The sequence below is a fragment of the Rhinolophus hipposideros genome (assembly GCF_964194185.1).
Source record: "Rhinolophus hipposideros genome assembly, chromosome: 4".
NCBI lineage: Eukaryota > Metazoa > Chordata > Mammalia > Chiroptera > Rhinolophidae > Rhinolophus > Rhinolophus hipposideros.
In genome coordinates, this window is record NC_138050.1 from 46854017 (window position 1) to 46878091 (window position 24075).

General features: G+C 38.9%; 1 protein-coding gene across 1 annotated transcript in view; it reads left to right on the forward strand.

The window, feature by feature from the left end:
* The window catches only part of LOC308496882 (disintegrin and metalloproteinase domain-containing protein 5-like), a gene marked incomplete at both ends in the record, with an annotated part of 111645 nt that overhangs the window by 56121 nt on the left and 31449 nt on the right, over positions 1-24075 (forward strand). Inside the window, 2 exons of the mRNA XM_081046666.1 lie at positions 13276-13366; positions 13982-14177. Of these exons, the coding sequence (XP_080902792.1) occupies positions 13276-13366; positions 13982-14177 (287 nt within the window). The remainder of the gene's footprint in view (positions 1-13275; positions 13367-13981; positions 14178-24075) is intronic.

The window sequence follows — 24075 nt, forward strand, 5'->3', positions numbered from 1 at the left end:
GCTACGTTAGAGTAGTATTTAAGCAAACAAACAAACATATGATTTGGGGGATATAAAAGTGAAAGCAACAAATAAAGAAAATGAACAAAAACTCATAGAGAGAGACAACAGTATAGTGGCGACCAGAGGGGAAAGGGGGTGGGGGGAGGTAGAAAAGGGTAAAGGGGGTCAAATATATAGTGATGGAAGGAGATTTGACTTTGGGTGGTAAACACACAATGCAATATACAGATGATGTATTATAGAATTGTATATTTGACACATAGATAATTTTGTTAATCAGTGTCACCCATTAAATTTAATAAAATCAAAAAACATAATAGAGATAAAAACAAACAAATTACCAGTAAAATAAGGAAGAACAGAAAAATGTACTCCAGAGTCAATATTTCCCCATGTAAAACCATGAAAATAAATATCAGTGTTGGGCATATATTTTTAGAGTTAGATAGTGGGATGTCAGCTAGGTGTTCCTCAGGTGATTTATATTATTTATTATTTTTGTAGTATTAGCAGTGATTTTAAAGCCCTCTGTGAGAACTTTATGTGTAGATATACAATAATCTTCCCCTAAAATAATACAGATTTCTTCTTGGAGGCAAGTAAAATATCTAAACCATTTTGATTTCAAAATAATGTCTGTCCAATCCTACTGTTAATGCATCTAGGACATGGTAAGTCTGGGCCTGTCAGTCAGTTTTGTATGTATTTTTAGAAAACAATCCCATTTTTTAAGCTTCCTGCAGCAATTGGGACAATAAGCAGCTATTGAAAAGTTGCCCTCAGTCATCACAGTATTTCAACTAAAATTAACCATAATTCTTTGACTAGGTCATCTATGGCCTATCATAGACACTTGTTAACTAGAATGGTCTTGAGTAGGGTTTGATGCAATTCTGAAGTAGGCATTAGCTTTCCAAGCTAAAAACCATTATGATATACCAAAGTCTGACAATCACGTTCGGAAACTCATCCTAGAAAAAGTGCTACATACCCCATTGCTGAATATCACTATGGTCAAGTTCAAGTACTCCGCCTGGGAAGCTATGCACTGACACCTGCACCTAGTCTACTCTTCAAAGCAATTTTAGAACACTTTTTCTGGACTAGTCATTAGGATGTGATCGTGTTACACTTGATGTCCTGAATGTCATCAAAATGTCTTCCTTTCAATATTTCCTTTATCTTTGGGTAAAGGAAGAAGTCACTGGGGGCCAGATCAGGTGAGTAGGAAAGGTGTTCCAATACAGTTATTTGTTTACTGGCTAAAAATTCCCTCACAGATAGTGCCATGTGAGCTGATGCAATGTTGTAATTCAAGAGTCTTGAATTGTTGGTGAAAGCTTCAGGTTGTCTAACTTTTTTACAGACCCTTTCCGCACTTCCAAATAGTACACTTTGTTAACTGTTTGCCCAGTTGGTACAAATTAATAATGAATAATCCCTCTGATATCAAAAAAGGTTAGCAATACTCTTGCTTAATTGTCATAACTCCTATAGGCATAACTTAATTGTCATAACTCCTATAGGCAACAGCAAATAAAAATCTTATCCTACACACCTAATGCAAATTGTCATGTACCACCAAATTATTGGTGTCTGGACAAAATATGCTTATGGCATAATATTGAAAGACTTTACCTTCTGCATGAAACAATATCATTTAAAGTAAACAAATCTATAGGTCTATGGTAAAGGACCTTGAGGTTAAGCAGTAAGTCTTTTTAAAAAAATAGGTCAGTAATGATACCTCAGCTGGAAATGTATCACCTTTTTCTAAGTTCCTCACCAAATTTTGTTTCTGTAAAAGTCTAGGCCCTGCAGCACGCTCTTCAGTGTTATTTCTGCATATGCAGAAACTTCCTATTCTAGGTATAATATAAATGATATTAAAGTTTGGGTGTCACTTAGTTTGTGGTGAGATTTGTCCTCTGGAACGTAGAAAATCTAATTAGTTATCTAGTCACAGACATTAATAATTTGTCACCAAATTGAGTTGTGAGCACCTAAATGTGTGTGACTACAAATCCAACAGTTATATCAGGGTTTCTCAACCTAAGCATTATTGGTATTTTAGGCCAGACAATTCTCTGTTGTAAGAGGTAGGGGTGAGAGTGATTGTCCTGTGCATTGTAGCATATTAGCAGCATTCATAGCCTTTGTCTATTGGATACAATGCTTGCAGACATTTTTGTTTTTTCACAGCTGGGATGGGACTGTGTGACGGGCCAGCCGTCACGAGTTGAAAGGTCCCTGAAAAGGAGAGTGGGAATGAAAAAAGAGACACACACACATATGATGATGCGGCCGGTCTCCAGTGATGCTGGAGCACCGATTTAATCACCTTCACCAATATATACCCTATGGGTACGTGCGGTTTAACAATAACATGGGTGCATTACCTCAAACAAAATAAATTTTTAACTTTTACACAGAAACTACAGAATCATCACAAAGTTTCCCAGTCATAATTATTATAAAAAAGAGACTACCAAAATGTCATGATAGCCACCAGTTATCTGTGTCTGGGAAACCGGCCAGTTTCATCTCATTCCTTAGCAACTTGCAAACATTCTCAAGGTCCTTTACAGAGATAATTGCCTTAGAAGCCGAGACAAGTTAACTATATACTAGCCAGCTCACAAGGTTTCTGAGAAACAAGAAATCATGGCTCCCCACAGACTGATACTGGCCTTTAGAGGGTAGAAGTCGGGATGCTACTAAACATGTTACAATGCAAAGGGCAGTACCTACAACAAAGAATTATCTGTCCCAAATGTAAGGACTTACTAATGTCATTTTACGAATTACTTTCTGGATGTTTTATAGATTTATTGGGAGAAAATATTTGCATATAATATATCTAATAAGAAATTAATATTCAGAATATATAGAAAACTCTTAAAATTCAACCACAAAAACTAAACAGCCCAATTGAAAAATGAGCAAAGGATTTGGTTAGACATTTCTCCAAAGAAAATATACAAATAGCCAATAAACACATAAAAAGAATCTCCACATTAGTGATCATTAAGGAAATGAAAATTAAAACTACAATGGGATACCACCAAGTACCCATTATAATGGCAACTATGTAAACAAAAACAAAAACAAAAAACCCAGAAAATGACAAGTGTTAGCGAACATGTGGGGAAATAACTCTTGTGCTCTGTTGATGGGAATGTAAAATGGTACACCCATTGTGGAAAATAGTATAGAATTTTCTCAGAAAGTTAAAAATGGAACTAACATATGTGGAATTACCCAGTAATTCCACTTCTCGGTATATACCCAAAAGAACTGAAAGCAGTGTCTGTAAGAGATACTTTTACACCCATGTTTATAGCAGCATTATTCACAATAGCTAAAACTTGGAAGCAACCCAAGGGTTCATTGACAGATGAATGGAGAAAGCAAAATGTGGTATACACAAACAAACAAAAATAATTCAGCCTTAAGAGGGTGGAAATTTTGCAGTATGCTACAACATGGATGAATCTTGAGGACGTCTTGCTAAATAAAATAATCTAGTCACAAAAAGACAAATAGCATATGATTCTACTGATATGAGGTACTTAACATAGTCAAAATCATAGGTACAGAAAGTAAAATGGTGGTTGCCAGTCGCTTGGGGGAGGGAGGAATGGAGAGTAATTGTTAAATAGGTAGAGTTTCAGAGTTATAAGATGAAAAGAGTTATGGTGATGATGGTAGTAATGGCTGTACACAATATTAATGTATTTAATATCACTGAACTATACACTTAAACGTGGTTAAGATGGTAAAATTTACGTTATGTGTATTTTAACAGAATAAAATTTATGGAAAAACAAACATTGTAAACAATGCTGCAATTAACATATGGATACACATGTTCCCTAGAAGTAGTGTTTTGGGTTTCTTTGGATAAATGCCTAGAATTAGAATTACTGGCTCCTTCTTTGTCCTTGTTACAGCCTTTGTTTCAAAGTCTATTTTGTCTGGTATAAGTATTACTATCTCAGCTTTTTTGTTTGTTTGTTTCCATTTTCATGAAATATCTTTTCCCCATTACTTTACTTTCAGTCTGTGTGCGCCTTTCGATCTGAGTGAACCTCTTGTAAGCAGAATATGTAAGGGTCTTTTTTCTTATCCATTCAGCCACTCTATCTTTTGATTGGAGAATTTAATCCATTTACATGTGAAATAATTGTTCTTTTTTTTTTCTTATCATATGATATATTTTCTTTAAAATTTTATATATTCACACATATACATATATCCAAATATACATACAAATATAATGAAATATATAATATACAATATGTATACGACTGTTTACCCCCTTTTCTCACTTATTTAATAGTGTGAACATTTACCCATATTATTAAGTATTCTTCTAAGATGTGTGTGGTTTTTTTTTTTTTTTTTATAGTTGGCATTCATTAATGTTTAGCCTCTGGTGCACAACGCCACGATCAGGCATCCACACCATCCCTGAGGTGGTCTCCCAAATAGGACGCATGGCCATCGGATACCCAACAAAACCCCTACAACATTATTGAATAAGTTCCCCAAATTAATTTCCAGAAAACCCTGAGGCCATCTTGCGGCCACCAGCCGCCTCCCAATCCCTTCACCTTTCCCCTTATCCCCAACCCCCCCCGCCCCCGCCCATCTAACAACTCTCAGTTTTTCTTTGTGTCCTCAAAACTGTCTCTGATTAGTTCATTCACCTATTCTTTTCTTTAGATTCCGCATATAAGTGAGATCATATGGTACTTGTCTTTCTCTTTCTGACTTATTTCACTTAACATAATGTTCTCTAGATCCATCCATGTTGTTGCAAATGATAAGATTTCTTTCTTCTTTATGGCTGCGTAATACTCCATTGTATAAATGTACCACAGCTTCTTAATCCAGTCATCTACCGATGGGCATTTCGGTTGTTTCCATATCTTGGCTATTGTGTAAAGTGCTGCAATAAACATAGGAGTGCATACTGATTTTTGAATTGGAGTTTTGGATTTCTCTGGGTAGATGCCTAGGAGTGGAATTACTGGATCATAGGGTAGTTCCATTTTCAGATTCCTGAGATACCTCCATACTGTTTTCCATAGTGGCTGCACTAATCTGCAGTCCCACCAACAGTGCACTAGCGTTCCCTTTTCTCCACATCCGCGCCAGCATTTGTTGTTTGTTGATTTATTGATGATAGCCATTTTGACTGGAGTGAGGTGGTATCTCATTGTGGTTTTTATTTGCATTTCTCTGATGGTTAGTGAGGTTGAGCATTTCTTCATATGTCTTCTTGCCTTCTGTATGTCCTTTTTAGAAAAATGTCTCCTCAAGTCCTCTGCCCATTTTTTAATTGGGTTGTTTGTTTTTTTGGAGTTGAGTAAGGTTTTTATAGATTTGTGATATTAATCCCTTATCAGATATATCATTGGCAAATATCTTTTCCCATTCAGTAGGATCCCTTTTTGTTTTATTGATGGTTTCCTTTGCTGTGAAAAAAACTTTTTAGTTTGATGTAATCCCACATGTTTATTTTTTCTTTTACTTCCCTCGCGCAAGGGGATATATCAGTGAAAATCTTACTCCGGGTAATGTCCATGAAGTTTCTTTCTATATTTTCTTCAAGGTATTTTATGGTTTCAGATCTTACATTTAAGTCTTTAAGCCATTTTAAATTTATTTTTGTATATGGTGTAAGGAGGTGGTCCAGCTTCATTTTCTTGCATGTGTCTCTCCAGGTTTCCCAACAGCACTTATTGAACAGACTGTCTTTACCCCATTGTACATTCTTGCTTCCATTGTCGTAGATTAGATGGGCATATAGGCATGGATTTACTTCTGGACTCTCTATTCTGTTCCATTGATCTATGTGTCTATTTTTATGCCAGTACCATGCTGTTTTGATTACTGTAGCCTTGTAGTATAGTTTGAAATCAGGTATCGTTATACCTCCCACTTTGTTCTTATTTCTCAAGATTGCTGAGGCTATCCGGGGTCTTTTATGGTCCCATATAAATTTCAGGATTATCTGTTCTATTTCTGTGAAAAACGTCGTTGGTAGTTTGATAGGAATTGCGTTGAATATGTATATTGCCTTAGGCAGTATGGACATTTTAACTATATTAATTCTTCCTATCCATGAACATGGAATGTGTTTCCATCTATTTATGTCTTCTTTGATTTCTTTCTTCAGTGTCATATAATTTTCTGAGTACAGATCTTTTACATCTTTGGTTAGATTTATTCCCAGATATTTTATAGTCTTTTGAGCAATTGTAAATGGAATTGTTTTTTTAATTTCTCCTTCTGATATTTTATCATTGGTATATACAAATGCAACTGATTTCCAAATATTAATTTTATATCCTGCTACTTTACTAAATTCATCTATCAGTTCTAATAGTTTCTTGGTGGAGTCTTTAGGGTTCTCTATATATAGTATCATATCGTCTGCATATAGTGATAATTTTACTTCCTCCTTACCAATTTGGATGCCTTTTATTTCTTTCTCTTGTCTGATTGCTGTGGCTAGAACTTCCAGCACTATGTTGAATAGAAGTGGAGAAAGTGGGCAACCTTGTCTTGTTCCTGATCTTAGGGGGAATGGTTTTAGCTTTTCCCCATTGAGTATGATGTTAGATGTGGGTTTGTCATATATGGCCTTTGTTATGTTAAGATATGATCCCTCTATTCCCACTTTCTTAAGGGTTTTTATTATAAAATGTTGCTGTATTTTATCTAATGCTTTTTCTGCATCTATTGATATGATCATGTGATTTTTATTTTTCATTTTGTTAATGTGGTGTATCACATTAATTGATTTGCGGATGTTGAACCACCCCTGCATACCAGGGATGAATCCCACTTGATCTTGGTGTATGATCTTTTTAATGTATTGCTGAATTCTGTTCTCTAATATTTTGTTGAGAATTTTTGCATCTATATTCATTAGAGATATCGGCCTGTAGTTTTCTTTTTTTGTGGTGTCTTTGTCTGCTTTTGGGATCAAGGTGATAGTGGCTTCGCAAAAAGTGTTTGGGAGTCTTCCTTCCTTCTGGATTTTTTGGAAGAGCTTGAGGAGAATAGGTGATAATTCTTTTTTGAACGTTTTGAAAAATTCACCTGTAAAGCCATCTGGTCCAGGGCTTTTGTTTGTTGGGAGATTATTGATTACTGATTCAGTTTCCCTGGTGGTAATCAGACTGTTCAGGCTTTCTGTTTCTTCTTGAGTTAGCCTTGGAAGGTTGTGCGCCTCTAGGAAATTGTCCATGTCTTCCAGATTGTCAAATTTGTTGGCATATAATTGCTCATAGTAATTTCTTAAAATTTTTTGTATTTCTGTGGTGTCTGTTGTCACTTCTCCTCTTTCATTTCTGATTTTATTAATTTGGGTCCTCTCTCTCCTTTTTTTAATGAGTCTGGCTAAAGGTTTGTCAATTTTGTTTATCTTCTCTAAGAACCAGCTCTTGGAGTCATTGATCTTTTGTATTGTTTTTCTGGTTTCTATTTCATTTATTTCTGCTGTGATCCTTATTATCTCCTTCCTTGTGCTCCCTTTGGGCTTATTTTGCTGTTCTTTTTCCAGATCCCTTAAGTGTGAAGATAAACTGTCAATTAGTGATGTCTCTTGTTTCTTTAGGTATGCCTGCAGTGCTATGAACTTCCCTCTTAGGACTGCTTTCACAGCCTCCCATAGATTTTGGGTCGTCGTGTTCTCATTCTCATTTGTCTCGAGATAGCTTTTGATTTCTTCTTTGATCTGCTTCTTGACCCATTCATTATTTAGTAACATGTTATTCAGCTTCCATGAATTGGTGTGTCTTCCTGGTTTTTTTTCCCTGTAGTTCATTTCTAACTTCATAGCACTGTGGTCAGAGAAGACAATTGGCATGATTTCAATTTTCTTAAATATATCAAGGCGTGTTTTGTGTCCTAACATATGATCTATCTTGGAAAATGTTCCATGTGCACTTGAGAAGAACGTGTATTCTGCAGCATTGGGGTGAAATGCTCTGAAAATATCAATTAAATCCAACTGCTCCAAAGTATCATTTAAGGCTGTTGTTTCCATATTGATTTTCTGTCTGGAGGACCTGTCCCTTGTTGTCAGAGGTGTGTTGAAGTCCCCTACTATGATAGTGTTGCTGTTGATGTCTGTCTTTATGTCCATCAGTACCTGTTTTATATATTTAGGTGCTCCTATGTTAGGTGCATAGATGTTTACTAGGGTTATGTCCTCTTGTCGGATTGATCCCTTTATTATTATATAGTGCCCATCTTTGTCTTTTAATATGTTTTTCATTTTAAAGTCTATTTTGTCAGATATAAGTATTGCAACTCCAGCTTTTTTCTCGCTTCCATTTGCATGAAATATCTTACTCCAACCTTTCACTTTCAGCCTGTGTGTGTCTTTTGATCTGAGATGAGTCTCTTGTATACAGCATATCAAAGGGTCTTACTTTCTTATCCACTCAGCCACCCTATGTCTCTTGATTGGAGCATTTAATCCGTTTACATTTAAAGTGATTATTGATAGGTACATAGTTATTGCCATTTTTAAATTTGTAGTAAATTGTTTTCATCTTTCTTCTATTTACAGAAGTCCTTTTAGTATTTCTTGCAATGCTGGCTTGGTTGTAATAAATTCTTTCAGTTTGTTCTTTTCTGGGAAGCTCTTTATCTCTCCATCAACTTTAAATGATAGCCTTGCTGGATAAAGCAATCTAGGTTGTAGGCCTTTGTGTTCCATCACTTTGAGTATCTCCTGCCACTCCCTCCTGGCCTTCAATGTTTCTGTAGAAAAGTCATTTGATAGTCTTATTGGAGTTCCCTTGTATGTAACCTTCTGCCTTTCTCTTGCTGCTTTCAAGATTCTCTCTTTGTCTTTAAGCTTTGCCATTTTAACTATAATGTGTCTTGGTGTGAGCCTGTTTGGGTTTATCCTGGTTGGAACTCTCTGCACTTCCTGGGCTTGTATGTTGGTTTCCTTCATCAGGTTAGGGAAGTTTTCAGACATTATTACCTCAAATATGTTCTCAATCCCTTGCTTCCTCTCTTCGCCTTCTGGTATTCCTATGATGCGCATGTTGTTGCGCTTGATGTTATCCCAGAGGTCTCTTAACCCATCTTCATTGTTTTTTATTCTTTTTTCTTTCTGTTGTTCAGTTTGAGTGATCTCTGCTAACTTGTCTTCTAAGTTGCTGATTCGATCCTCTGCTTCATCTAACCTGCTGGTCATTCCTTCAAGTGAGTTCTTAATTTCGGTAATTGGGTTCTTTAGTTCTAGCTGGTTGTTCGTTAAGATTTCTACATCCTTTTTTAGTTCTAACTGGTTGTTCTTTATGATTTCTATATCCTTTTTTATGTCTTCTCTAAGCTCCTTAAACATTCTTATCACCAGTGTTCTGAACTCTGTCTCTGACAGGTTGGTTACCTCTGCTTCATTTGGTTCCAGTTGTGGAGGTTTCTTCTGTTCTTTTAATGGGGACATGTTTCTTTGTCTCCCCATTCCAACTGACTCTCTGTGTTTGCTTAGATGTATTAGGAAGATCCCCTAGAGCTCTTAGTTCTTGCTGGGTTATCTTATGTAGTATGTGTCCTTTATATTTGACTTGGACTACTTCGTTCTTCTCCTCTGCATGTGCTCCACAGGTGGTTCGTGTGTTTAGTATATTGTCCTGTTCAAGAAGAACTTTAATTGCTTTTTGCTTGTGAGTAGGTGGGTTTAACTCCTAGGCCGTCTAGTTGTGAAACTTGGCTCTGCCCACCGCAGGGTGTTCTGCTGGGTGAGGGTTGGCCACTTAAATGAGGTTTGGCCTCTATGGGCTCTTGTGCCTTCAGAGAATTCCCTCTGGGTGTGTGACTTGTTGGTCAAACCCAGTAGTACTCTGGTTTGGTCCAGAGTTGGCTTCTGGATATGTTGAATCTTGTGCCTCTTAAGCTGGGCCCTGTTCGGGCAGTTTCAGCACAAATCAAGTTACCAAGTACAACAACAACAACAACAACAAAGAAAACAAATCAAGTACATTCACATGTAAAATACAACTGACAATCCCCACTCAACATAAGCAAAGATATCAAAGGAATAAAGGCAGAACAAAGCAAATCACAACAAGCAGAAAAAAAAAAAAAACACCAAGCAAAGCAAAACAGAAAGCAGCACCAGTCTTGGCTTAAGCCCACCAAGTAATCTCCAGGTTGTCCTCCGCTGTGCCAAAGAGTTCCCTGCCTATTGCGCAGGCAGCGCTGGTCACCTGGTGCCCAGAGTGAATTTGGGAGTGTAGATTTAAATGCGAGGGGCTGAGGCGTCTGGATGACAGTTTTCAGAGAGACCGTGCAGTTTCTGTCCTTTCCTGCACAAATGCACGCTGAGAGTAGCTCCACCAGCCCGGTGCCCAGTACTCCTGAGTCTTAGGGCCCTCCTTCCATGGGTGAGTGGGAGGGGGCGGGCGGGAGATCTCTAAGCTGCTGAAAGCTGGGAGCTGCATCTGCCGCTTACTGCTGAACTCAGGGAGTGCTTCCGTGGTTGCCCTTGCCCCGCCCGAGGCCAGCCAGAGAGGGTGGGGGCTGGGGATAGAGGGGTCTTCTCTCTCCCAGGCCAGCCACGTCACACTCCTCCTGCAGGCCCGAAAAGGTGGTTGCTGGGGGTGTGGGAGTCTCTTCTCTCCTCGTCCAGCGAAAATCCCCTCCTCCCAGCCTCTTCCGAAGGTCAGAGCTGGCTGCCAACCTTCCCAGGGCCTGAGCACAGACGCCTCTCTGTAATCTGACACTACTTCTCAGTTGAGGAGTCAGTTTAAGTCTCTGAAAGGGCGGGGGGAGGATTCGAAAAGCGCAGTGAGGGGCCCAGGTGTGGGTCTGAGTTTTTTTTCTGCCCTGGGGCCCACGAGCTGCCCGCCCCGGCGGGAGCGATCAGCTGTGGGTTGCAGGGAAAGAGCCCACTTCCTGGACCCTGCGCTCTCCGCTGCACCCTGGGCTCCCGTGGGACTCTAGAGCCCCGGGTGCTGCCTGCCGCTGCTGCTGTGGGCACGCTGCAGGGCTGCGGCTGTACCGTGGGGGGTGGGGCGAGCGCGGCGCGTTTCCTCTTGCCCTCCTCGCCTTATGTAGTGGGTGTCCTGAGGGACCCATTGGTGCAGTCTTCCAGTCACCAGAGCCAGGTGCTCCAGGTGTGTCCCTTGTGTGGGTTGTGTGTGCCTTCCTGTTGTAGTTGAGCCTTGGTTGCTGCTTGTACATGAGTGGGAGGGATTGACTCTCAGGCTGGTTGTGAGGACTGGCTGTGACTGCAGTGGAGGAGCCATGGTGCAAAGGATGATGCTACAGAGCAGGGTTCACTTTAGTGGGGCTCTGGTGTCTGCCCCGTCTGCCCTTTTGGGTGTATCATCCTTTGAAGTGATCAGGTGATACTCTGGCATTCGAAGTGAAACCCCAGGTTGTCAACTCTGGGGCATCCTGCAAGGGAACCTGTGCTCTTCCCAGGGCCACCTGGTATGAACCACAAAGCAATCCTCAGATGGCCACTACCCACACTGGGCTTAGAGGTGCCTCAAGAGGCCAATCTGCGAATCAAGGCTGGCTGTCACTAGTGCCAGACTTTGGGCTCTCAGCCGGAGGTACAGTACATGCTGAAGCCAGATGCTGCTTGTTTGGGTTTTATGAACCTTTGGGAGATTTTTTTTTTTTTGAAAGTCTGTAGCATGATCTAAAACAGGTTGTTTGTATGGAAATGACCTTGGAAGCAGCTTTGAAGTTCCTGAAAGTTGGGTGGGGCAGTGTCTCACCCAGGGAATCACCAGGGTGGGGAGAAAAATGGTGTTAGTAGTTTGATAGAGACTCAGATATGGCATCTGCCTGGGTCTGCATGCAAGGAGAGGGAGAGCTCAACAAAGAAACACTGGCTTCCGTCAACTTTTCCATCTGGGAAAACTGCTCCTACAGCCCTAGCCCTAACCCAGGTAATTCAGCTCCTCCCCATATGTCCTTGGCACATTTTGAGCTACTGCTCCAGTGGTGGAGCTCAGAGTGAGTGAATCTGTCACTGAGGAAGTCTGTACACATTACCTTTAAGGAGAGCTTGGGACTCCAGCTGTCCTCTGTCTCACTCAGCCACAATCTCCACTGGTTTTCACAACCAGTGGAGGCCCCTCTCCCTGTCACTGGAACCCTGGGTTGGGGAGCCTGGTATGGGGCTCGGACCCCTCACTCCTCTTGGAGAGGAACCTGCACAGCGGAGATATCCCTCCTGGTTTGTAATGGTCATGTGCAGGTGTGGGACCCACCTGTTCCATGTCTCTGCCCCTCCTACCAGTCTCGAGGTGGCTTCTTCTGTATGTCCATAGTTGTAGAACTTCAGTTCAGCTAGACTTCAGGTAATTCTACAGAATGGTTTTTCTGTAGTTTAGTTGTAATTGATGTGGTACTGAGAGGAGGTGAGCACAGCATTTAACTAGTCTGCCATCTTGACCAGGAAAATCAAACCTATGTTATTACATGTGATTAACATGAGCAACACACCCACCTCTAAATCACCAATATCCAAGTGATGAGGCAGCTATTATATACATTTGAATTATTAATGATTTTTAAGTTAGATATAACTAAATATATAAAAGGGCTGAAATAGATAAACATTGATGTCATTCCTAATTTTAAAATTCAAAAATTCTTATTTAGTGGTTGTAAATATACTTGGGAACAGAGATGAAGAATCTAGTATGGAATAAGAAGAGTTAAATCAAATGCTCTTCAGGCTTCTTATCAGAATTGAATTATAGATACTATGTCTCTCCTCTTTTGTTTGGAATAAGAGAAAACTATATTTTCACATTGGGTAGGGAATTAAGGCAGACAGTAAACAATTTAGTGGAAATAGAAAGGGCGATGGCTACTAATTCTAACAATATAGAGCCATTTGAATAATGTTGCTGTTTACTTTATCCTCTGTTTTGTACATTAAATAGATGCTGGAGGTAAATCTAAAATTAAAAAGAGATTCTGTACAGAAAAAAGTACAGAATATTTTTAAAGATTCTGTACTTTCTTTTGTACAGAATCTTTTTAGATTCTGTATTTTCTTCTGTACAGAATCTTTTTAAAGTACAGAATCTGTACTTTTCTGTACAGAATCTCTTTTTAATCCTAGATTTACCTCCAGCATCTATTTAATGACTAGGTAATTGAATTCCTAACCTTCCTAGGAATTATGTTATAATTTCCAGTATGATTCTATTATTTCTGTAAATAAAATTGGAATTATGTATTGTATTCACTTTTATTTTCTTTTAGATTCTAGAGGTGCTCCATTTGCTTGCTTTGAGGAAATAAATGGAAGATCAGATAGATTTGGAAACTGTGGCTATTCGTTTTGCAGTTTTTCGTATGTATTGAGAACATTCTAATTTTGTTTGGAATGTAGGTTATATATTGTTAAGATCATAGATACTAGAATATATTGTTATGTACACACTGAAATGGTATTTTATGCCAGGTTTTCTTTGTTTCATGATCTGAACAGAGCAGTATTACCTATTGTATACAAATTATGTGTTCAGTGCCTATAATGTTACCAAAGATGACCATAACATTGCCTCTATTTATTGTTGTGATGAGTTAGACATTGTGTTAGGTACTTTATATACATTATAAATATATATTTATATACATCATACATTTGTAGTAGAGTTATTTATCCCATTTTACTAATGAAAAAAATTAAAGACCAGTGACCATGTACTTAAATGTCAGAAGCTGGTATAGGACAGATCAGGATTATCAGACTATAAAAATCATTAATTTTTCCCTTGCCACATTGCCTCATATAACAAAAAGTGCCATATTATATGTAACTTGGTGTTCTCAAAAAATTTTACTGAGGGAAAATTCTTGAAACCTGTGTTTAAGTTAGTACAGTACTTTTTAACTTAGCTATATCAGCAATCTATGTTATTTCAGTAAATAATAAGATAATCTTTTTCCTGCCTTATGTTTCTAGTGATTCTCTGTGTGGAAAATTAGTTTGTGCCTGGCCACATAAAACATTAGTATCACGTGCAAATTTATCTGTGATGTATACACATATACGAGAGGACCTATGTGTATCTACATTTCTAAACACAGGCAGGCAAGTTGGTCCTGAAGGAAGAGATGAAACATATGTAGAAGATGGCAGTGTGTGTGGTCCTGATATGGTAACTAGAACTACAAAATTTCAAGTATTTTAAACGTTATTTTAATTGTTATACTCATTTTGACAATATACGAGCCTATGAATTTTTAAACAACCTTATTGAGGTATCGTTTACTAAAAATTCATTTATGGTAAGTGCACAATTTATTGCTTTTGATTAATTTATAGAGTTACACAATGATCACCATAACCAATTTTATTTTTTTTATTTTTTATTTATTTGTTTCATAGTTTCAGGTGAGCAAAACAATGTAATAGTTAAACATTTATCATTTGTATCCTTCACAGTGTGTCAACCCCCCACCCCCCATCCACTACCCCTCTGACATCGCATACAGCCATTACATTTCCACTTTCTCTATTCCTAATGCTGTACTCTGCTTCTTGTAACTATATATTTAATATATGCATATATGTATACAGACACACACACACATATATAAACTTGTAGTTGATATTCATTATTGTTCATCTTCAGCTTTAGGTGTACAGAGCAATGATCAAGCATCTACATCTCCCCTGAGGTGGTCTCCCTAATGAAACAAGTGTCCATCAGATACCCTACAAAATCTTTACAACATTATTGATTACATCCCCAAATTAACTTTTGTGATCCCATGGCAATCTTGTGGTTACTGACTGTGCTTTTTAATCCCCTCATCTTCCCCCTTATCCGCAACCCCCTCCCATCTAGCAATCCTCAGTTTTTCCTCTGTGTCTCTGAGATGGTTTCTGATTAGTTCATTCATTTAGTGTTTCCTTTGGATTCCACATATAAATGAGATCATATGGTATTTGTCTTTCTCTGTCTGACTTATTTCACTTAACATAATGCTTTTTAGGTCCATCCACATTGTTGCAAATGGTAAGATTTCTTTCTTCTTTATGGCTGCATAATACTACATTATATAAATGTACCAAACTTTCTTAATACAGTCTTCTACCGATGGGCATTTCGGTTGTTTCCATATCTTGGCTATTGTGTATAGTGCTGCAATAAACATAGGGCTGCATAAATTTTTTTGTATTAGAGTGTTGGATTTCTCCAGCTAGATACTTAGGAGTGGAATTGCTGGATCATGAGGTAGTTCCATTTTCAGATTTTTGAGATACCTCCATACTGTTTTCCATAGTGGCTGCACCAATTTGCAATCCCACGAACAGTGCACTAGCGTTCCCTTTTCTCCACATCCCCGCCAGCATTTGTTGTTTGTTGATTTATTGATGATAACCATTTTGACTGGGGTGAGGTGGTATCTCATTGTGGTTTTATTTGCATTTCTCTAATGATTAGTGAGGTTTAGCATTTTTTCATATGTCTGTTGTGTCGGTTTTTAGAAAAATATCTCTTCATGTCCTCTGCCCGTTTTTTAATTGTGTTGTTTGTTTGGAGTTGAGTTAGTCTTTTTTAAAATTAATTTGGGATATTAACCCCTTATCAGATATATCATTGGCAAATATCTTTTCACATTCAGTAGGATCCCTTTTTGTTTTATTGATGGTTTCCTTTGCTGTGAGAAAACTTTTTAGTTTGATGTGATCCCACATGTTTATTTTTTCTCTTACTTCCCTTGCCAGAGGGGATATATCAGTAAAAATCTTACTCCAGGTAATGTCTGTAAAGTTTCTTCCTACATTTTCTTCTAGGAATTTTATGGTTTCAGATCTTACACTTAAGTCTATAAGCCATTTTGAATTTATTTTTGTATATGGTGTAAGGAGGTGGTCCAGCTTCATTTTTTTGCATTGTGTCTGTCCAGTTTTCCCAGCACCATTTATTGAATAGACTGTATTTACCCCATCGTACATTCTTGCTTCCATTGTAGTAGATTAAATGGCCATATAGGCATGGATTTATTTCTGGACTCTCTATTCTGTTCCATTGATCTATGTGTCTGTTTTTATGCCAGTACCATGCTGTTTTGATTACTGTAGGCTTGTAGTATAATTTGAAATCAGGTATCGTTATACCTCCCACTTTGTTCTTATTTCTCAAGATTGCCGAGGCTATCCAGGGTCTTTCATGGTTCCATATAAATTTTAGGATTGTATGTTCTATTTCTGTGAAAAACATCCTGGTAGTTTGGTAGGAATTATGTTGAATATGTATATTGCCTTAGGCAGTGTGGACATTTTAACTATATTAATTCTTCCTATCCATGAACATGGTATGTGTTTCCATTTATCTGTATCTTCTTTAATTTCTGTCTTCAGTGTCTTATAATTTTCTGAGTACAGATCTTTTACTTCTTTGTTTAAATTTATTCCCAGGTATTTTATATAGTCTTTGAAGCAATTGTAAATGGGATTGTTTTCTTAATTTCTCCTTCTGATATTTTATTATTAGTATATACAAATGCAACTGATTTTGAATATTAATTTTGTATCCTGCTACTTTACTAAATTCATTTATCAGTTCTAACAGTTTTTTGGTGGAGTCTTCAGGGTTCTCTATATATTTTATCATGTCATCTGCGTATAATGACAATTTTACTTCCTCCTTACCAATTTGGATGCCTTTTATTTATTTTTCTGGACTGATTGCTATGGCTAGAACTTCCAGCACTGTGCTGAATAGAAGTGAAGATGGTGGGCAACCTTGCCTTGTTCTGATCTTAAGGGGAATGGTTTTAGCTTTTCCTCATTGAGTATGATGTTAGCTGTGGGTTTATCATATATGGCCTTTATTATGTTGAGTTATGGTCCCTCGATTACCATTTTATTAAGAGTTTTTATCATAAATGGCTGCTGGATTTTGTCAAATGCTTTTTCTGCATCTATTGATATGATCATGTGATTTTTATTTTTCATTTTGTTAATGTGGTGTATCACATTAATTGATTTCCGGATGTTTCACCACACTTGCATACCAGGGATGAATCCCACTTGATCATGGTGTATGATCTTTCTAATGTATTGCTGAATTCTGTTCGCTAATATTTTGTTGAGGATTTTTGCATGTATGTTCATTAGGGATATTGGCCTGTGGTTTTCTTTTTTTGTAATGTCTTTGTCTGAATTTTGGATCAGGGTGATAGTTGCCTTGTAAAAAGTGTTTGGGACCTTCCCTCCTCCTGGATTTTTTGGGATAGCTTGAGGAGAATAGGTGACAATTCTTTTTTGAATGTTTTGTAGAATTCACCTGTATAGCTATCCGGTCCAGGGCTTTTGTTTGTTGGGAGCTTGTTGATTACTGATTCAATTTTCCTGGTGCTAATCAGTCTATTCATGTTTTCTGTTTCTTCTTGAGTTAGCCTTGGAAGGTTGTATACTTCTAGAAAATTGTCCATTTCTTCCAGATTGTCTAATTTGTTGGCATATAGTTGCTCATAGTAATTTCTTAAATTATTTTTGTCTTTCTGTGGTGTCTGTTGTCACGTCTCCTCTTTCATTTCTGATTTTATTAATTTGTGTCCTTTTTCACTTTTTTTTGATGAGTCTGGTAAAAGTTTGTCCATTTTGTTTATCTTCCTAGAAACCAACTCTTGGACTTATTGATCTTTCGTATTGTTTTCTGGTCTGTGTTTCATTTATTTCCGCTCTGATCTTTATTATCTCCTTCCTTGTACCTTTGGGCTTATTTTGTTGTTCTTTTTCACGTCCCTTATGTGCGAGGATAAACTGTTGATTAGTGATTTTTCTTATTTCTTTAGGTAGGCCTGCATTGCTATGAATTACAAACTTAGGCCTGCTTTCGCTGCATCCTATAGATTTTGGGTCGTCGTGTTTTCATTTTCATTTGTCTCGAGATATATTTTGATTTTTTCCTTGATCTCATGGTTGACCCATTCATTATTTACTAACGTGTTATTAAGCCTCCATGAATTTGTGTGTCTTCCAGTTTTCTTTCCTGTAGTTGATTTCTAATTTCATAACACTGTGGTCAGAGAAGACATGGGTATGATTTCAATTTTCTTAAATTTATCAAGCCTTGTTTTATGGCCAAACATGTGATCTATGTTGGAAAATGTTCCATGTACACCTGAGAAGAAGAAAACAACAAAGAATTAACCAAATACACTCACATGTAAAAACAACAAATAACCCACACTCAATACAGGCAAAAGTATCAAAAATACAACAAAACAAAACAAAACAAAATAAGCAGTGCCAGTCTTGGCTTAAGTCCACAAAGTAATCTCCAGGTTGTCCTCTGCTGTACCAAAGAGTCCTCTGTGTCTTATGCAGGCAGAACCCACCACCTGGTGCCCAGAGTGACCCCGGGACTACAGTTCTAGATGAATGGGGCTGTGGTGTCTGGATGGTAGTTTTTACAAAGTCCGTGCAGTTTCTGCTCTTGTCTGCACATATGTGCACTGAGAGTAACACAGCCAGCCCTGTGCCCAGGTCTCCTGAGTCTTTGGGCACTTGTTCTGTGTGTGTGTGTGTGTGTGTGTGTGTGTGTGTGTGTTTAGGGCAGGAGATTTCTGAGCTGTTGAAATCCCAGAGCTACCTCTGCCACCTGCTTCTGACCCCTGGGTGTGTCTCCGCAATTGTAATTGCCCTGCCCTAGCAAGGCCAGAAAATGTGGGGGCTGAGGATGGAGGAGTCTTCTTTCTCCCAACCCAGCAGTGTCATACTCTTCCCAGCCTCTTCTCTGGGTCAGAGCTGCAAGCCGGGTCTTCCCAGATCCTGAATGCTACGGCTCCTTGTAATGTAACAGTATTCCTCAGTTCAGGGGCCATCTTGCGTCAATGGAAGGGACAAGGTAGGATTGGGAGAGTGGGAGGAGGGGCCCAGGCCTGGTGTTTCCATCCTTTGTCTGACCTAGGTCCCAGCTATAGGTCTCAGCTGAGGTTACTGCCTCAAATGCTGGATATGCTGCTCTTTCGGCAGGAGAGATCAGCTGTGGGATGCAGGGAAAGAGCCCACCTCCTGGCTCTGTGGTCTCTGTTCTGTCCTGAGAACCCCTGCGTCTCCGCAGTCGCCGATGCAGGCCATGTCTTCACTCTGCTCCCTTCCCTCTTCCCCTGCTCGCCCAGTTTGCCCACCTTCAAGTAATCCTTGTATGAGTCTCTTAGCTGTTGTGTGTGATGAGCAGAGAGTCCTTTGATGGGTAAAATGTTCAATTTGTGGTAGGTTCCGGAGGAGAACTCAAGAAGACCACCTCGCTGCCACCATTCCTATGACATCCAGTTTCTCATTCTTCCATGCATCTTTTGATCTCTCCTTTTATTTGGTCTTTTATCCAGTCATTTCTTAATAGCATGTTGTTTAATCTCCACATATTTGTTGGTTTTCCCACCCTCTTTTTGCAATTGATCTCCAGTTTCAAAGCATTGTGGTTAAAGAATATGTTGGTATGATTTCAATCTTCTGAAATTTGTTGAGGCTAGTTTTATGTCCCAACATATGTTCTATGTTTGAAAATGTTCCATGTGCGCTTGAGAAGAACGTGTATTCTGCAGCTTTGGGGTGAAATGCTCTGAAAATATCGATTAAATCCAACTGGTCCAATGGGTCATTTAAGTCCGTTGCTTCCATATTGATTTTCTGTCTGGAAGACCTGTCCCTGGTTGTCAGAGGTGTGTTGAAGTCCCCTACTATGATAGTGTTACTATTGATCTCTGTCTTTATGTCAGTCAATATCTGTTTTATATATTTAGGTGCTCCTATGTTGGGTGCATGGATGTTTACTAGGGTTATGTCCTCTTGTCGGATTGATCCCTTTATAATTATGTAGTGCCCATCTATGTCTTTTAATATATTCTTCATTTTAAAGTATATTTTGTAAGATATAAGTATTGCAACTCCAGCTTTTTTCTCATTTCCATTTGCATGAAATATCTTACTCCAACCCTTCACTTTCAGCCTGTGTGTGTCTTTTGATCTGAGGTGAGTCTCTTGTATGGAGCATATCCAAGGGTCTTGCTTTCTTATCCACTCAGCCACCCTATGTCTCTTGATTGGAGCATTTAATCCATTTATATTTAAAGTGATTATTGATAGGTAAATAGTTATTGCCATTTTTAAATTTGTACTTAGATTGTTTTCATCTTTATTCTGTTTACAGAAGCCCTTTTAACATGTCCTGCAGTGCTGGCTTGGTGGTAATAAATTCCTTTAGCTTATTCTTTTCTGGGAAGCTCTTTATCTCTCCTTCAATTTTAAATGATAGCCTTGCTGGATAAAGAAATCTAGGTTGTAGGCCTTTGTTTTCCATCACTTTGAGTATGTCCTGCCACTCCCACCTGGCCTGCAATGTTTCTGTAGAAAAGTCATTTGATAGTCTTATAGGAGTTCCCTTGTGTGTAACCTGCTGTCTTCCTCTTGCTGCTTTTAGGATTCTCTCTTTGTCTTTAACCTTTGCCATTTTAACTCTAGTGTGTCTTGGTTTGGACCTGTTTGCGTTTATTCTGGTTGGAACTCTCTGCACTTCCAGGGCTTGTATGTCGATTTCCTTCATCAGGTTAGGGAAGTTTTCGGACATTATTACCTCAAATATGTTCTCGATCCCTTGATCCCTCTCTTCACCTTCTGGTATTCCTATGATGCGCATGTTGTTGCGCTTGATGTTATCCCAGAGGTCTCTTAAACCATCTTCATTGTTTTTTATTCTTTTTGTTGTTGTTGTTCTGTTTGGGTGATCTCTGCTAACTTGTCTTCTAAGTCTCTGATTCGATCCTCTGCTTCATCTAACCTGCTGGTCATTCCTTCAAGTGTGTTCTTTATTTCAGTTATTGTATTCTTTAGTTCCAATTGGTTGTTCATTATGATTTCTCTGTCCTTTATGTCGTCTCTAAGCTCCTTAAACATTCTTATCACCAGTGTTCTGAACTCTGTCTCTGATAGGTTGGTTACCTCTATTTCAATTGTGGAGGTTTCTTCTGTTCTTTTACTTGGGACATGTTTCTTTGTTTCCCCATTCTGGCTGACTCTCTGTGTTTGCTTTGATGTATTAGGTAGATCCCCTAGGTTTCTTAGTTCTTGCTCTGTTATCTTATGTAGTATGTGTCCTTTATATTTGTCTTGCATCACTTCCTTCTTCTCCTGCGTGTGCTCCAAAGGTGACTCTTGTGTTGTGTATATTGTCCTTTTAAAGTTGATCTTTAATGGCTTTTAGCTTGTGAGTAGGTGGGATTGACTCCTAGGCTGACTAGTTGTGAGACTTGGCTCTGTCCATAGGCAGGATATTCTACTTCGTGAGGGTTGACTGCTTAAATGAGGCTTGGCCTCTATGGGCTCTTTTGCCTGTAGAAAATTTCCTCTGGGTGTGTCACTTGTAGGTCAAACCCGGTAATACTCTAGTTTCGTCTGGAGTTGGCCTCTGTGTGTGTTGAATCTTGTGCCTCTTAAGCTGGGCCCTGGTGTAGGGCAATTTCAGAACAAAGCAAATCACCAAGCACAACAACAACAACAAAGGAAATACCAAATACATTCACATGTAAAAGCAACCTATAACCCACACTCAACACAGGCAAAAATGTAAAAACAAAACAAAACAAAAAAAGCAGTGCCAGTCTTCGCTTAAGCCCACCAAGTAATTACCACATTGTCCTTTGCTGTACAGAGTCCTCTGCATTTTATGCAGTCAGAGCCGGTCACCTGGTGTCCAGAGTGACCTTGGGATGAGAAATGAGTTTTAGATGAGTGGGGCTATGGGGTTTGGATGGTAGGTTTTACAAAGTCAATGCAGTTTCTGCTATTGCCTGCACATATGCGCACTGAGAGTAACACAAACAACCCTGTGCCCAGATCTCCTAAGTCTTAGGGTACTTCTTCTGTGTTTCTCTCTCTCTCTCTCTCTCTCTCTCTCTCTCTCTCTCTCTCTCTCTCTCTCTCTCTCTCTCTGTGTGTGTGTGTGTGTGTGTGTGTATGGTGGGAGATGTCTGAGCTGCTGAAAGTCCAAAGCTGTATCTGCTGCCTACTGCTGATCCCTGGGAGTGTCTCCACAGTTGTAATTACCCTGACATAGGCAGGCCAGAAAATGGGGCCCTGGGGATGGAGGAGTCTTCACTTTCCCAGCCCAGCAGTGTCACACTCTTCCCAGCCTCTTCCCTGGGTCAGATCCTGAGCGCTATGGCTCCTCTGTAATCTGACACTACTCCTCACTTCAGGGACCAGCTTAAGTCTCTGGAAAGGTGGGGGTAGGATTGGGAGAGTGGAGGGAGGGGTCCAGGATGGTGTTCATGTCCTTTATCTGACCTAGGGCCCAGCTGGAGATCTCAGCTGAGGTTACTGCCTCAAATGCTGGATATGCTGCTCTCTCGGTGGAGAGATCATCTGTGGGACGCAGGGAAAGAGACCATCTCCTGGTTTTTTTGTGGTCTCTGTTCCTTCCTGGGATCCCCTGTGTCTCTGCAACCGTGGATGTGGTCTGCGTCTCCACTCCGCTCCCTTCCCACTTCCCCTGCTCGCCCAATTTGCCCACCTTCAAGTAGTCCTCCTACAAGTCTCTTAGCTGTTCTTTGTGATGAGTAGAGAGTCCTTTGATGGGTTATAGATGTTCCCTTTGTTTAAAACTCTGGAGGAGAGGTCAAGAAGTCCACTTTGCTGTCGCCATTCCTATGATGTCACTCCTCACCACATCCAATTTTAGAATATACCATCACCCCTTCCCTCTTGCCCATTTGCTTATCCGTACCCCTAAGCAACACACCCGATTTCCCCTATTACTAATATCTGACAATAGTATGATACTTTGTCATAATCAATGAATCAATGTTGATACATTGTTATTAACTACTAGCAAATCCCATACTTCATTCAGATTTCCTTAGCTTTTACCTAATGTCATTTTCCAGGATTCCATCCAGGGTACTACATTGTACTTATTTATTAATTTATTGAAAAAAAAAGGTTTTTTTTCAGCTATGGTTGACAATCAATATTATTTTATATTGATTACACGTATACAGCATAGTGCTTAGACATTTATATAATTTATGCAGCGATCGCCCTGACTAGTCTAGTACCCATCTGATACTTACACAGTTGTTGTGACATCACTGACTATATTCACTATGCTATACTTCATATCCTCATGACTATTTTGTAACTACCAATTTGTACTTCATATAATTATCTGTTATCCTTCCTTTACTTTCTCTTATTTTTTTCACATGGAAATAAACTATTTCACATGGAAATAAACTATTTTCCTTTGCCGTTCATATGACTGGTTTTAAGACCTCAACCTCCCACCAGATAGTAGTCAGCCCTGACTGATCGTGATAATTGCCTGGACCTTGCCACCAGAGATATTGATGTAATGGTCTCAGGTGGACCCCAAATATAAGTATTTTAAAAATGCTCCTCAGATAATTCTTGAACTCAAGGAATGAATCAGTTTATTTTTCTAGACATTTGTCTTTCTAAGAGGACTTCTGGTGTGAGATGGTAAGAAAATAAGACTTCCAACTTCTTACATATGATTACATATTTACAGTCTGAAGACTCATAGCTTATTTCACATTTATTTCAATGTACTCAAATTATTGTATTTTTTGGATTTTTATTCCAATCCTTGATAATGTGACTGGAATTTTCTTCAATTTTTCTTATATACGAGGTGTGATGAAACAATATGGTGAACGTTTAAATAAAAGAAAATCATTACAGTAAAAGACACATTGCCATTAATCCCCCTCAGAATACTCCCCCTCACTTCCGACACATTTATTTCATCATTCTTGCCATTTTCTGAAGCAGTTCTGGAAGTCCTCTTTCGTGAGGCCCTTCGATTGCGCTGTCATGGCTGCCTTGATGTCCTGAATCATTTTGATTTTGGGAAAGAGCCAGAAGTTGCACTGTGCCAGATCCGGTCAATAAGGTGATGAGGACACAACATAATGTTTTTATTTGACAGAAATTGCCATATACCCGAAGCGATGTGTGACATGGAGCATTGTCATAATAGAGGATGATTTATGGCACATTTTAAAACAGACCTTCTCTCA